Here is a 14,520-nt window from a genome sequence, read left to right on the forward strand (position 1 = left end):
TGGGGGCTGCTGGAGGCCCGCCGGGGCCGGTGGAGGCTGAGCACGGGCGCCCAGCTCTCTGGCTGACTGGCCCTCAGCAGCCCCCAGAGAATTCCCGGCCCCTCCAAACAAATCCCCAGTGGGTGATTCTGGGGAGTGGATCCTTTGTAGCTCGAGGCAGTGCCAGTTTGCATGGAACGGATTTTTACTGATGTTTCTAAAGGGCCTCACTGTGCCAGTCTCTTATCACTGAGGGTCTGGGTTTTTGGCATTTGACCTCTGGGCTTTTAATGCCCCATTTTCTGGTATCCCACCAGCACCTCCCTCCCCCTGCCCTCCTCAGAGCCCTGTCAAACTAACTGCTTCCCGGGTGCTCCTGTGCCCTGTCCACGGGGTGTAGGGGAGAGAGCTGCAAACCGTGGCTACGGAGTCTAGGAGGAACAAGGGCCCCTCAGCAGCTGGGGCGTGGAGGCCAGGAGGCCTCCCTGGGAGCCCAGCACGCGGCAGAAGCCCCACTTGCTTAGGAAGGCGGGGAGCATCTGGGGGAGAGGGACAGAGGGCCGCTCTGGGGCCTGCATCCTGGACCTACCCAGCTCTAGCCTGACCCCACAGAGCTGCTGGGAAAATGTTCCCACCTCAGCTGAGGGGCTCTAGACCTCCTAAGAGGCTGGGTTTGGAGACCAAAGGACCAGGGCAGTTTTGTGGGAGAGAAAAACCCCAGTTCCCTCGGCAGGTGGAGTCCAGGAGCTCTTTGGTCTCTGCTCTGAGGAGAGTCTGGGATGCAATAGGGGCTTCAAGAAATCACTCCATTTCATGGAGGTCGGGACTGGCCCCACTTCCGGCCTCCGGGGACCGGGGTTTGAGCTGAATCAGCAAGGCCACCTGGCAGGTGCAACAGGGGCCTGGAGGCCAGGAGCTTCCCTCTCACTACCTGGAACTTCTCTGGCTAGGTCAGAGGCCCAAGGAAGGGAGCCTCGTGAAGCAGTGAAAGCCGAGGAGGGAAATGCGGCAGGTGCCCTGAGGCCAGCTGTCAGGTGAGGGGGCTGTCCAAAGTCAAAAAGAAGGTCACTGCTCTTTTTCCAAGGAGAGAGTAAGAGTCTACCTTTGGTCTGCAGTCCCGCGACTGACCCCCACTGGGAGCTGCCCCGGGGGGCAGGGCCTCACCCGCGCCACCCCCCCCCCCCCCCGTCCCCACCCTCTGGGCTGTGGTGACAATAGGGGACAGACGCAGCCACACAGATCCAACAGGGCCTTTACCTTCCCCCGCACACTGGGGCATGCCTGGGAGCGCCTGTCCCGCACACCTCCCTACCTGAGCCTCTTGCCGCCGCCACCGCTGCCGCCGCCACTGGTCCGTAAGCTGCTGCCGGGAAGCCTGGCGGGGAGAGAGGAGTTGGAGTGAGGGTCGGACCCTGGCAGGGGGCCCCCCAGCACAGCCCGGGGCTCACAGGCCGCGCTCCACCCCGCCTCCAGAGGATGGGAGCGAGAAGGGATCTCCGCGGGGCGGCCTTTAGGAGGGACTCAGGTCAGTGGCTCTCAGGCTTCTGGAAGGCATAGCACCTTTAGGTGTGTTTGATTCCTCCACATGTGTCACCCCAGAAACTAGTCCTAGAAGGCACACCGAAATAACCTCAGAGGATGAGGAGGATCTTCTCTTAGGAGCAGGGCGGGGTCCCTGCTGTCCTTGCCATGACCAAGGGGGTCCCCCAGGGTGTGTCCAGGGCAGCGCCAAGCATGGCCCAGCAACCCCCGGAGCAGGTGGCCCCAAGCCTCTGCGTGGCACAGGCACCTGGGCCAGGAGTTGGCTGAACTCCAGCTGCTCTCCTAAGGCTCTGCTGGTCCGGACTCTGGAAAGCCTAGCGCTAACAGCACCCCAGCCCCAGGCCGGAGGATGAGGTGTGCTGGGAGGCCCGGCTGACCGCCTGCGTACGCATGAAGGCAGCTAGGGGAAGGAGCGGGCAGCCGTAGGGACCAATGTGGGGTGAGTCCCGTGGCTTTGTCTGTTTCAACCTCCTGAGGCACATTATGGGGATTTTGATCTGGCTCTTCTGAGCTCCACATGCTGATCAAGTCGGCAGTGAAGGGTCTCCTAGGGATCTCCATCAAGTGTTTGTCCATCTAATAACACCCCGGGCAGCAAGGCTGTCCCAGAAATGGGACTGAAGGTCAGAAGGGACAAAGTGACCCAGTGTGGCTGCAGAATGTCCAGGGGAAGGAGGTGGGCGAGTCCCCTCCCCTGGGCTTCTCTTGGCCACTAGTATAATGCACACACAGTCACGCACGGGGACACACACAGACACACTCACACACACGTGGAACAATCACCGTCTGCCATCCAGGCAGAATTCTCGAGGCCTGATTTCAAGACCCATTTCCAAAGGCTCTGGTTTTAAACGATGCGCCAGAAGCCAGCAGCAAACAACGGGCAGCTGCTCAGCTGTAGCCACTGGGCCTTCCAACTAGGGACCTGCTAGAGGACCGAGTGGGGGACACATGCACCGCGGCGTGGGGGCAGGGAGCAGGGGGAGGGAAGAAAGGAAAGAGAGCCATCCCCCAAACACAGCGAACTAGAAGCCCACTAAACTCTAAGACTATTGTCCTAGCTACACGGAACTACTGGGGAGGAAAAGAAGTTCAAAAAAGGAACAAGCTACTCTAAAAAGGTCAGGCTAAGCTACTTAAAATGTCAATGAAAAAAGACATACTTGCATTTAAATATGGTAATAGGGCTGTTGAAGGGGGAAAAAGAAAGATCCAGGTGAAATAAGGGTACAAGGTCATCCCTGGCTGCTGGAATGGGTCTCCGAGCTCCCATGAAGACCCCCCCATGTGCCAGGAGACCGCTCCCTCCCCCGCAGAGGCTGCCAGGGACCCGTGCCGCCTGAGACCCATGAAGGCACTCCCCCACCAAGTCCCCTCCCCCTTTCTTCCAAGCAAGATCTAGGTTTCTGGAAATTTGGGTGGTGGCAGAAAGTGCTGAAGGAAAATAAGGAAGAAGTCAAGTTATTTCTCCCTGTCCCAACCTCCGCACACCAGGCCCCCCTCTGCAGGCACAAGCAGCAGAGCTCAGGAGACCCTGAAGGAGAAGCAGATGGGGAGAGAAGGAAGGTCAAGTTATTCTTTTGCACTCCTCACCGGTACTTGAAACGGAAGGTTTCCTTGGAAGCATGAAAAGGTGTGGCGGGGGGGTGGGGGGGGTGGGGGGAGGAAGGGGGGTAGAACCAGGGAGAGGCGCGTTTAGTCAATAAAAAGACATTTAACAGAAGGTCTATTTTCTGGAGTCAAGCTCATTTTTGGCCAAAAAAAAAAAAAAAAAAGTCCTAGAGAAAGAGGAAGAAAAAAAAAAAACTTATCCAAGAAACGAAATCCATTATCCTTAATCTCAGATAAAGGTTTCTGCTGGAGACTGAGCATCAGACACCGCTAAGGGCTGGAATTTCGTCTCAACCATCAAGCAGGGTTGAGCAGACTGACAGGTCTGAGAAGAGGCCGGGGGAGAAGAGCTCAGTCTGTCCCCCGCCCCAGAGCAGGGAGCCTACAGCCCTGGCAGTGACTGCATCTGAAACACCAGGACCACAGCCCCATGGCCCAGCCCAGCCTCGGTGGGAATCTGTCCCGGACCGCTTCCCCAGCTCCCTGCCATCCCCCTCCTGTCCTCTTAGGCCGTTCAGCTGCACTGGTCACCCCACATATATTCTTCAGATGACCTGGCGGATAAGCCCGACACTATTACCAGGGGACCCCCAGGGGCTAACACAGATCCAAGAAAGGGGGGTGTGTGCATGCATGTGTGTGTGTGGTGAGGTGAGGTTGCCCAGCCAGGGGCTGTCAGAGGCCAAAGAAGCACAGTGACCCTGGCCTAAAGCTAGGATGGAGTCCTGACGGAGAACAGCCTGTCTCTAGGACAGCAGGAGACCCCACCCCAGGGACCGTGGTGGAGATGAGCCCTCCTGGGCTGGACCTGGACCTGGACCTGGAAGAGCTGGGGGTGCAGGGAGAAGAAGCCTTCCAGACTTGCCTAGTGGTCCTGTTTTCAGCATTTCTCCCCAGGCTCCGAGGAGCCAGGGGTCATCTATGGCGGTCTCACTGTCCGGGAAACCTCTCATTTTATTTTCGAAGGGAGAGGGGGTCCGGGCTGCCGAGGAGAGAACTGCCCCGGTTGGGGGTACTCAGGACAAGACCTTGGAGGGATTAGGCAGAAGGTCTGACAGGGCTCAGGCTTCTTGCTGGGGCTGAGGCCCAAGCAGAGATACATGGCAGAGCCCCTGGCCCCTGAGTGCCCATGGCTGTCCTAGCACCCCACTCACTGCCCAGAATAGATGACCGTTTCCTCTCTGCTGCTGGGAATGTGGGCAGAGGCTCTTATGAGACAGGTGAGCACAAATCTTGGGTTCAAATCCTGGCTCAGCCATTTACTAGCTGTGTGACTTTGGGCAAGTTGCTTAACCTTTCTGTGCCTTGATGTCCCCATCTGTAAAGGAGGCGATGGTATTAGTGCAGGATTAATACACACAAAATGCTCAGATGAATTCCTGCCAGGGAGTAAGCATAAATGAACGTTAGGTGTCATTTTGATGAGGCCTGTCCAGTCATCAACTCTGCCTTTAAGACAGGACTCTCCCGCTTTCCCCATGAGGAGGGGTCACAAGGTCAGATAATCATAAGCACACAGGAGGCTGGAATTTTTTACCCATAACAGTGGCCTGTAATCCTTCATACTGTCTCAGCCTCCTAATGTCATTTTAGTGGAGCTAAAGTTCCCTAGCTCAAGATCTGAGCATGTATTCTGTTCAGCTCTAACAACGACTGGGCCAAGCCAGCTGGCATGACCCTCCTGTCTAATACTCCCTGTTTCTTAGTAGTAACTGAGGCAGCAAAGAGAAAAATGTTTTGCTGATAAAATCTCAGGGCCTGGGGACTCAGGTTGCCCACCTGGGAACTTGGGTGTTAGGAATGAGGTCTGCTCCTCCTGTTCGAGAATGCTGCCTGCAGAAAGAGGGTGCCTGAGAACAAGAGAATAATGCTGATGCTAGAACTCCAGGCACGAGCAGGTGCCATGCCTTATTTAATGGCAGTCAAACCCAAAGACCCAGTCTCGCTAGTCTGCAGCCCCTCTGGCCCTCAGATGGGAGAACAGAAGGATCACCGTGCTCAAAGGCCAGCCTCTATCCCGTTGCCCAGGCTTTGCTGTGTAACTTGGGCATGATGCTTCCCTTCTCTGGACCCTGAGTAACAAGCTCGTTGTCTGCTGTAGGGATGTGAGGCCAGAGGACCTCTATGGTCCCCTCACCTCTGACCCTGTATGAACTGGTCTTCCTGATGTAAAAGGATGACAAACCCAAGTCTCCGTCCCTGGAAAGCGGTGTCTCTGGGGTTGGCACGACCACACCTCTGGGGTTCGTAACTCATCTAAGTAAAAGCTGTCACCATCCCACTGACCGTGAATGAGATGCTTTTCTGGACTTCTCCAAGCTGTAAGAAACTTGATGGCAAATTAGAAGTCAATGGCACTTTAGATTTTTTTGAGAATCCTAGGACACTAAGGTTCCTAGGACCTCCTTCTGACTGCTTCCGTGGCACGCACGGGTTTCTGCCTCCACGGAGCAGTTATTTTGATATGCACATCTTACTTCTCTTGCTGGGTGACAAATTCTTCTGGGCAGGGACTGAGCCCCATGTCCCACTTAAGGGCTAGTGCAGAGTCTGCCCCAAAGAAGATGGAGCATCAGCTGCTGCTGGTCAGGATGTCCTGAGGTGGTTCCTGAGAGCCAGAGCTGGGAGTCACCTGCACACGTAGCTGCCTCTCCTCAGGCGACCCTCCAACCTGGGGGGGGGGGGGGAGGGGGAGGGAGGGGGAGGTACACAAACTCAAATGCCTACAGAAGTGTAATGAATCAGCGGAGGGGGCCGGGTGATAGCCCCTAAGAGCACCCTGCTCTGTCTCCCGTGCTGGTCCCCACCCCCGTCGCTCCCTGGACCACCCGGGGAAGCTTGGTAAAGCCTGAGGCCTGGGTCCCACCCTGCAGAGAATCTGATTTAGCTGGTTTGGGCTGCAGCCTGGGCAGTGGGACTTTTAACTGCTTCCTGGGGGATCCCAATATACAGCCAAGGGCAAGAACCTTTGGTTGAAAGGCTCTCAAAAATTTTAAAAAGTTCAAAGGCGCTGCACATCTGCACAAGTCCATCACTCTGCTTCCTTGTGGGAAGGAAGGCCCTGCCGACGATCCGGCAGTGACTCTCCTTCTTGGGACCATGTCTCACGGAGACCCACAGCAGGGCCTCCATTCAGAGTAGCGGGTCTCTAGCCTGGCCGGGGGGGGGGGGGGGGGGGGGGGGGGGGGAGACGACGACTTTCACAACACACTAAGAATCGGGGAGGCCCGCATCTCTAGCTTTTAAAGGCCTTCCAGATGCTTCTGATGCACCGTGGAGGCAGAGAATCTCTGACTTAGAGGAAGCCTTAGCTTGTAGTCAACACTGAATGGTTCCTCCGTCCTATCAGCTGTGGGGTGTCGGGTTAGGTACCTCTTTCTCTGCATCCTCTTCCCTGTCGGGCTTGAAAAGAGGCTAGCCTGGGAATGGGCTGCAGGGACACAGTCCTGGCAGTCACTGCTTATTTCTGTGACCTTGGAGAAATCCGTGGGCTTCTGTGCCTCTCACAGGAAGAGGAGATGAGACAATTCGGAGCTTCCTGATGGCTCCAACAGGCTGCGACTTTGAGGGGAACCTTTATAAAACACTCTCTTGTAATGTGCGTTCCCATCCCGAAGGGTCCATTATGAAAGCAATTTCTCCTCTGTTGTGTCTGCTCAAAGCACTCTCCACCCCCTTCCCCAACACGTCCTGCATCTCCCCCACCAGCATTTTCTTTCGATGGTTCCAACATTCTTGGCTAAACCCAACGTTGCTTCACTGAATCCAAACACTCAAAAAGAAGCAATCCAAAGAAGAAATGGTCCCCCAGAATGTAGGAAATACACCCTGAAAGAGTTTAGAAAATGCTCCCATCTGTCATCTGACTGGCCCAGGGCCCTGCCCACCTCCTGGGCAGGCCTGCCTGGTGTAGCTTTGTGCAGAGAGACAGAGTGGCGGATGCCCGGGGGTGCAGGGCGGGGTGGGGGGAGGGTGGATGGTGCATTTTTGCAGGAGGACCTAGGGATCCAGATCAGAAGAGAGGGCCTGAAGAGGTGGGACAATGGATAACCAAAGGGGCACATGTTCATGATCCAACTGTAAAATTCTGTTCTGAAGAAAGCTGATACGTGTCCATTGAAAAAAAGAAAAAAACAAAACCCGAGTTCCTGCCATTCAAACTAGGAATCTGCTTTCCACACACCTTTTTAGGAGCAAGCCTGACATTCCTTAAGGATACCAATAGTGCCATTCTCATGGACACCCTCTCCCCCACCCCCAGGAGAGGGCTGGGGCCCCTACTGGGGCAGAGGTGCTGGAGACAGTGTGGTGTGGAAGGCAGAGGGGCCAATGAGAACAGGCCAGGCCTGCCTGTCTGGGCACAGGCAGGGGAAGGGTGTGCAGCTCATGCCTGGTCCTGGGTCCTCCCAGTTGCCTAACGGAAGTGAGAGGCTCCCGGGTCAAGAGCCCTAAGGGTGTTGGCACCTAGAACAGAGGGATGGCACAAAACTCGTCCCAAATAACTCAATGCAATTGCTGTTTAGCTTAATTTTCTCTGCAGATGTTGCAATGGGGATAAAGGGAAGGTACACTGCACATCAAACCTTTGAGAGGTTTTACAGTCTGGTTGTCACAGAGCTTCTTTTTGGATGAAAGGGTTTGTGGAAGCATGAAAACCCAAGTCAGGGAGCATCCTTTGGAAACGACAAGAAAATTCCCAGGAGAGGCAAGCACAGACTCAGGGTGCCCGGCCAGCAGTGAAAGCTGTCTGTCTGCCTGCAGATTCCTTCCAAATCAGAGGGGCTCAGGGAGCACAACAGAGTGCCTGCCATCACCATGCCCCTGAGCACCAGCAGGGGGGCGACTCCCCCCCCCCTCCCCCCCCCCCCCGTGAAGCTTTGTGGCTTCCCATCTTCCTGGTGCCGGATAATGAAACTCAGGAAGGAGCCTTGGTCTCAACCCAGGCCTGGCTCCCAGCTCAGAGCGTGGGGTCGAGGGGTGCAGGAGGAGAACTGAGAACACACTTTGGGCACTGCTTGCTTGGGTGCTGGGGCTCTTCTGGGAGAAAGGGAGCTGAGAGCTCCACCTGGGGGCTCTGGCCAGCCTCCTCCTCCCTGGGCCTTCCCATCCCCCCACAGGTAGAGAGCCGGGGCCACAGCATCTCTCTGACCCAGAACTTCTGCAGGGAAGCTATGTTTGAACCTTCCCCATCTCCAGACCCTTACCCTTTCCATAAATATTTACTGAGCACCTACTAAATGCCAGGCACTGTTTTAAGCACGGTGGTCAGGAGAGGAAACTGGCCAAAAGAAGCAGGGCCTTGGATCAAAAGGAGCTACAGCTCACTCTGCCAGGGAGAAGGGAGGGCTCTACCACAGACCCATCTAGTTTGTAATCAGGCCCGCGTCTGCTTTAGGGTCTTCTCACAGCCGAGCTCCAGCCCTGGGTGTGGCTACCCCAAATTCTGCTCCAAGAGGGGGCCAGCACCACGAGTGGCTGACACAGGACACGTGCTTCGGCTCCCCTGCTGGCCCTACAAGGACGCTCTGTTCCCCATCACACTCTCTCTCCAGCAAGACCTCAAGAATGAGGACGGCCGCAGGGAGTTCATTCCCGAACCAGCCCCCGCTGCTCCGGGCCAGCAGTCTGTGGCCCTGGATAACCCAGGGTTACCCGCTTGCCCACAGAAAGAACACCCGCCCGTCTCTGAGACCAAAGACCAAGACCTTCAAGTGAAGGCATTCCAGACTGTTGTTTCGAGGGACACATCAGCAACTATTCTGAGAGTTTCTCCTTGCATGAGAGAGAGTCCCTCCCCGCCCCCAAACACTGCAATCTCTGCACCTACCACTAATGGGTGTCCTGACAAACGTGGTCTGACTATTGGTCCTTCTAGAGCTTGCTGTTCACATGGCTTTTCACACTTCTCTGGGTTTCCAAAATTTCAGATGCTGAGTCAAAATTCTGCTTCCTCCCCACAGGGTCTCATGCTGATCCATTTAAATCTAAATGGGCTCAAGTCTCTTTGGGCCTCTTCACCACGCCTACCTTGCCCCCCAGCTTCATTCTATATGGGCCTTTGCAGTGGCTCTGCCCCAGCATAGTTCCAAACAGCACCCCTGCGGCACCCACCTCTATGGACCCGGACAGGAAACACTCAAACCTTGAGCGCCCCGAGACTTCTTGCTAAAAGACTCCAGGTGCCCATCCTGGCCCTATCACCAGCTCCGTGAGTAAACTGACATCTGTGATCTCAACTCCCTCTGCCCCGCCTCCGACGTAAAATGTAGACCCCCCCCCTTTCTGTGTCCCGAGATAGGCCGTTTCTGGCGTTGAATGGCAGACCACTGCTGTACTGGGCATCACTGGGGTTGGTGGACCATGGGATGGTCAGGGAGTCTTGGTGGGGAGCCTGGGGTGGCGAGGGAGACGCCCTGGGGGGCACAGGGCAGCTGTTATCTGTGCCAGACATATTTGACATTTTTAACAGCACGGCATACCACCTGCATGCCAGCCCGAGGGCAAATGGCAGAAACTTCTCTGCGCCTGTTTCCTCACCTGTACAGTAAAAGAACATGGCCTAGACACTAAGAAAACAGTCCTCACACCCCAGAGAATAACACAGCTGCCACGGTGGTGCTTTCCACGGCCAAGGACCCAGAAAGTCCCCTCCAGCCGGGCCCTTCCTAGAGAGGCCCGGGTCCCCTCCGTGAGCTGCCCCACAGCTCTGCAAGGAAGACCCCGCTAGGCCCATTTAACAGACGGACTCCAGGGCCAGAGCGGGTCCAGGGAACCGTACGGAGAGTGATTACAGCAAGGGGGTAAGATGCCATCTCCTACACTTGTGACCCAGGACAAGTGACGAAACTTCTGTCCCCAGCTCCTTCTGCTCCTTTGAAAATATGGGTGACGGCGCTGCCCGGGAGGGCCGCCCTGACATTCAGCGAGAAGGCACTGGGTGCTCAGCGCAGTTATCTGGCACGCGGCAAGCCGTCGGTAAGCGGGATAATAACTTTTATTTCTATTTTTATTATTATTGCCCAAGGTAATAACAGTAGTGGAGCTGAGAACTCCCTTTGGAGGCTTCCTATTCTAAAATCCTATTAATTTACATGACATTCCACATCCAAAGGGCTTTCCTAGATAACATTTATAATTTGCTTGTGAGTGATAAGGGTAGGTTTTATCTGAAGTGCAAGCGCTAACTTTGGTGGGGTAACGTGAGGGCGGGAGGCAGGGGGCTCACAGGGGCTCAGGGAGGGACATGGCCCCGTGATGTCCTGCCCACAGGTGTGGACGTGGCTCCTGGAGCTCTGGTGCTCATGTTGGCAGCTGGATTGGCTGCCCTCTTGGTCCTCACAGCTCCTCTAGGAAGGCCCTGGCTAGACGAGCCTCTCTGGGTCCTTCCATCGCAGTGGAGTGTGCTCTCTTCTCTCTGCCTCCAACAAATACCCTATAAAGGCAACAGCACGTCCCTCTAGTTCAGCACCATGTCCCCAGACCGAGGGCAGGGCCTGTGACATGGCAGGTGCTGGATGCGTAAGGGATGGAGAGATGGAGGAGGGTGGGGGGGTGGGTGCAAGTGGGTGGGGGAGAAGGTGTCTCTTCCTGCTCCTAACCTTACCTGAATCCTAGCTTGCTCAAGGCTGGTATCAGAGACCAGATGAAGAAAGCCTGCAGAGGTCCTGAACACGGAACACTAAGACAGCTGTGGCACTGGCCCTACACCCTCCCCTGAAACGCCAAGGGTGTCCTGGGACCAGCTGAACACCCACTCAGGCTCAGGGCAGGGTAGCAGGGCCTCCGTGGGGCATCGGCAGGCTGTGCTCTCCTCTCCCCGACGGGTGAGTGCTTTTGGGCAAGGCTCTCCTTCAAAGAAGCCAACCCCGGCAGCTAGCATCCAGGGTGCGTGAGGCTGGCTCAGTGGTATCCACAAAGGCCTTGACCGGGAACAGCCACCTAGGAGAAGTGGGGACAGCATCTCTGGCCCACAGATTCATTCCCTGGCTTCCCCATGACAAAGTCTGTTCTCCAGCTGTCCTGGCCCAGGTAAAGGCACAGCGTCTGCCCGGGGGCAGGGGCGGGGGGTGGGGGGTGTCACAATGAACAGAGGCAGGAATGCAAGGGAGGAAGACATATGACACTTTTGTGCCTTTAACCTGCTGGTCCCTGGATAGGGACTATCCTTCCCTCACCAGCTGCCTGATGAAATTCTATTTGCACTTCAAAACCCAGTTCAGGTACCACCCCTTCCTGAGAGCCTCCCAAGCAAAGTCCCAACTCCCTCCCCCATGCTCACTCTGCACACCAGTCAGACCGCCTAGGAACACATCTGGCCACATGGGGGACGTCCTCCAGGCTCTGACCTCCTCGGATCACTCACCTGCTTGCTCAGCATCCCTATGCCCGCAGAGGACCCAGCCCCGGGGCTGGCCCTGATGACCCTTTCCATTACACTGCAGAATATGTGCCCGTGCCCCCGCCCTCAAAACTGAAGGCACAGGGAGGAGAGGGAGTGACCCCACTGGTTGGGATCTCTCAGGGGAAGGGGATCCGAGCTGACCTGAACTCTGGGGCGTCTCTGGGCAGGACCCGGCTCCTTCTTTTCAGTCTGGGGAGGAGGAGGGCTTGGGGGCCGCATCTTTGCCTTCTGGTTTGTCCTTGGCTGCTGTGGACGGCAGGAACTGCCCATCCCTCAGGACGGCCTGCCACTGCCACCTGCCTGTAATTTCACACTCAATATTTTGTGGTTGTTTTGTGGTGTGAGTGGCAGGCTTTCACGTGCTTTTGCTGATGGAAATGAAACCTGAAGGGCTTGAAGCAAGGTGATTCCATTTGAGCTGGCAGGCCGAGCGGGACTTTGTGAGCCTGGGGGTACGGGTACCCCGGGAGGTGGGAGCGGAGCAAGGGCAGCAGTGCGAGAGGAAATGGGGTCGGTGGGCGTGGCACTCAGCCCCCAGGAGAAGGAGGGAGGAAGCCAGGCCCGCAGCCTCCCTCATGCTGCCCCTGCAGGGTCTCCTCCTCCTCAGACACGACCCTCCCTTTCCCCAAGCACTAGATCATGCCTGATCCCAGTGCCCGCCCCTCTTAACGTGAGGAAAGGGAGCAGGGCAAGGATCGATAGCCCCATTTGACAGATGGGGACACAGAGGCCCAGAGGAGGCCTTACTCTCCCAGCAAGCTGGGGGCAAGCACTGGGTCTCTGGACTTCACCCTGGGAGAACACAGTGCTCCAGGCTTTCGCGTGGGGAGCTGAGAGCTCCTTTAGTTACATTTCCCTTTATTTATGCTGAGGAGCTTCAAGAGGCACGGAAAGCTGATGGAAAGTGAAACCCGCAATTCATGTCAATTCAGATCGCTCCAATTCATTTCCGCAAACATTTATTAAGTGCCTATTAGGCCCTGCGCTCTGCTTTCATCTGGGAATAGCGTCAGCATCTGGGTCCCCATGCGGAGGGAGGGCGCTGCGGTGAAGCCCACGCACGGCCCCCCCCACGGCGGCCCCCCATGGCCATCAGCCAGGAGTTGGGGCTGGGGCGGCATCTCCCCTCTGGGTCTTCTTCCGGAGCTGCAGACCACTTCCCGTACTGAGCTTGCCTTTCACATGCAAACAGGGGATAAGGCCCCAGGGTGGGGGTGGGGGGGGAGGGGGGTAGGGTGGGGTGCCGAGAGTGGGCTGGCCATAGGGGGAGCTAGCTTGTGATTTAAAATCTGCCCCATCCTATCTGTGAAGGGCGTAATGCCTGCAGACAAGCGTGAGTGCTGCAGGGCTGTCTCATCGCGAGGGGCCTTCTTTACACGGGAGTGTTTGTTTATAGAACCGAAACATGTCGCTATGGGCACCCGGGGCACATGGGCCTGAGGTTCCATGGCTGGGAAGCCAACCACCTCGTCTTAGCAGTTCAAGATTGGCCGAGGTGGGGGCAGGAAGAATCCTGGATGGAAGGGCTCTGGAGTTGTTTCCCCGCAGTGGTCCAGGTGACCCACAGGCAAAATCCTAGGCCTGTGGGGTGGCAGCCGACAGTGTCTCTGAACACCTCACAAGATGTCATAAGCCGGACCGAACTGACAAGGTTGGGTGTGAGCCGGTTCAGGAAGCAGCCCATTCCCCATGGCCAAGGCCGCTCTCCCCAGTCATCTGGTTTATGGCAAACTCCTTCCCCGAGACCGTGGGCTCTCTGCACCCTGCTTTCCACATTCAAGCCATGGCCTTCAGGACAAGACCGACCACTAAGCCTGTGTATTTGCTCAGACCAGCTGGACCTGACCAGAGCTGACCTTGCCGCAGCCCCTACCGAGCCTTCTCCTCCAGAGGGGACGGGGTGTCCCTGAGCCCTGCACCTCTCCTCAGACCACACCCACCTCCCTCTGTGTGAAACAGAATGGCCGTCTTCTAGAGTGACCGAATATCCTCCAGCACCGAAGAACCATCATTAGCCAAATAAGGAAAGCGAAATCTGTGGTGAGTGGGCATGAGTCCCAGGTCCAACAACCCTGCAGGCATCGCTAACCAATCACAGCCCCTCTTTCTGCTGAGCAAGGACTTGGCCTCAAAATCGCTTGGAAGCCAGTTCTCCAGGCGGCCAGTAGCCATCAGTCAATATCCACACCCGAGATGAAACCTGTTTTCTATCGCTGGAGAGGTAGAAGCACAAACTGGAACTTCCAGAACCAGAGCCCAAGGGTGTCCCCACCTAGAAGGTGCATTGCCTGGCTGCTCCCTCACGAACCATCCTAGGAGGGAGGTGGGAGCACTGAGCTATGGGACACCAACCTGGTTGGTCCCCAGTGCAGCTGAAGGACCCTGCAGGGCCACCAGCCAGCCTGAGGCAGGGAGTGAAATGGAGCCAAGACAGAGTGAGGCAGAGGGGAGGGGAGAGAAGTGAAGGTGCAAGAGGAAGGGAACAGAGGTCTCCCTGTGGTTTCTCCACTGGCCCCCCACCTCTCTGACTCACTTTGGCAATCGAATCACATTGCTCCTCTACTTAAAATCCCCTAAGGGCTTTCCTTTTGCTTTTGGGATCAAATCTCGATTGCTGAATCTGACTCACAAGCCCACCATGACTCAGCCCTGCCGCCCTCTTTAGCCTCGGCCTCCACACCCTCACCTCCACCCCAAACCGCTCCTGCAAGCTGCCCATACTCTGAAGTCTGCATAATCCGTGAGACTTGTGTGGCTTCCTCTCTCAGGTCTGTGGCAGATTCCTAAGTATCCTGTACTATTCTACTTCTATTATTATCCCGTATATACTCCAGTTTTCTTCCTTAGTACAGAATCCCCTGTTTTTAGCTAGTATGTGGTTACCTGAAATAAAGACATTTCTGAGGATCCCTTGCAGCTAAAACTGGTCATGTGAGTAAGTAAAGTCTGATCAATGGGATGTAAGCAGAGTGCCACACTTGACTTCT

The 14,520-nt window shown here is 56.2% G+C and overlaps 1 protein-coding gene across 6 annotated transcripts in view; it reads right to left on the bottom strand.

The window, feature by feature from the left end:
• The window catches only part of MSI2 (musashi RNA binding protein 2), a 391,573-nt gene that overhangs the window by 29,931 nt on the left and 347,122 nt on the right, over window positions 1-14,520 (bottom strand). For 3 of the 6 annotated variants that reach the window (XM_027624505.2, XM_027624504.2, XM_027624507.2), the window contains exons 11-12: window positions 2,685-2,708; window positions 1,292-1,354 (exon numbers count right to left, since the gene is read on the bottom strand). In XM_027624505.2, the coding sequence (XP_027480306.1) occupies window positions 1,292-1,354; window positions 2,685-2,708 (87 nt within the window). The remainder of the gene's footprint in view (window positions 1-1,291; window positions 1,355-2,684; window positions 2,709-14,520) is intronic. The other 3 variants (XM_027624506.2, XM_027624508.2, XM_027624510.2) reach the window with 1 other exon arrangement.

This window comes from Zalophus californianus, chromosome 16 (genome assembly GCF_009762305.2).
Source record: "Zalophus californianus isolate mZalCal1 chromosome 16, mZalCal1.pri.v2, whole genome shotgun sequence".
Lineage (NCBI taxonomy): Eukaryota > Metazoa > Chordata > Mammalia > Carnivora > Otariidae > Zalophus > Zalophus californianus.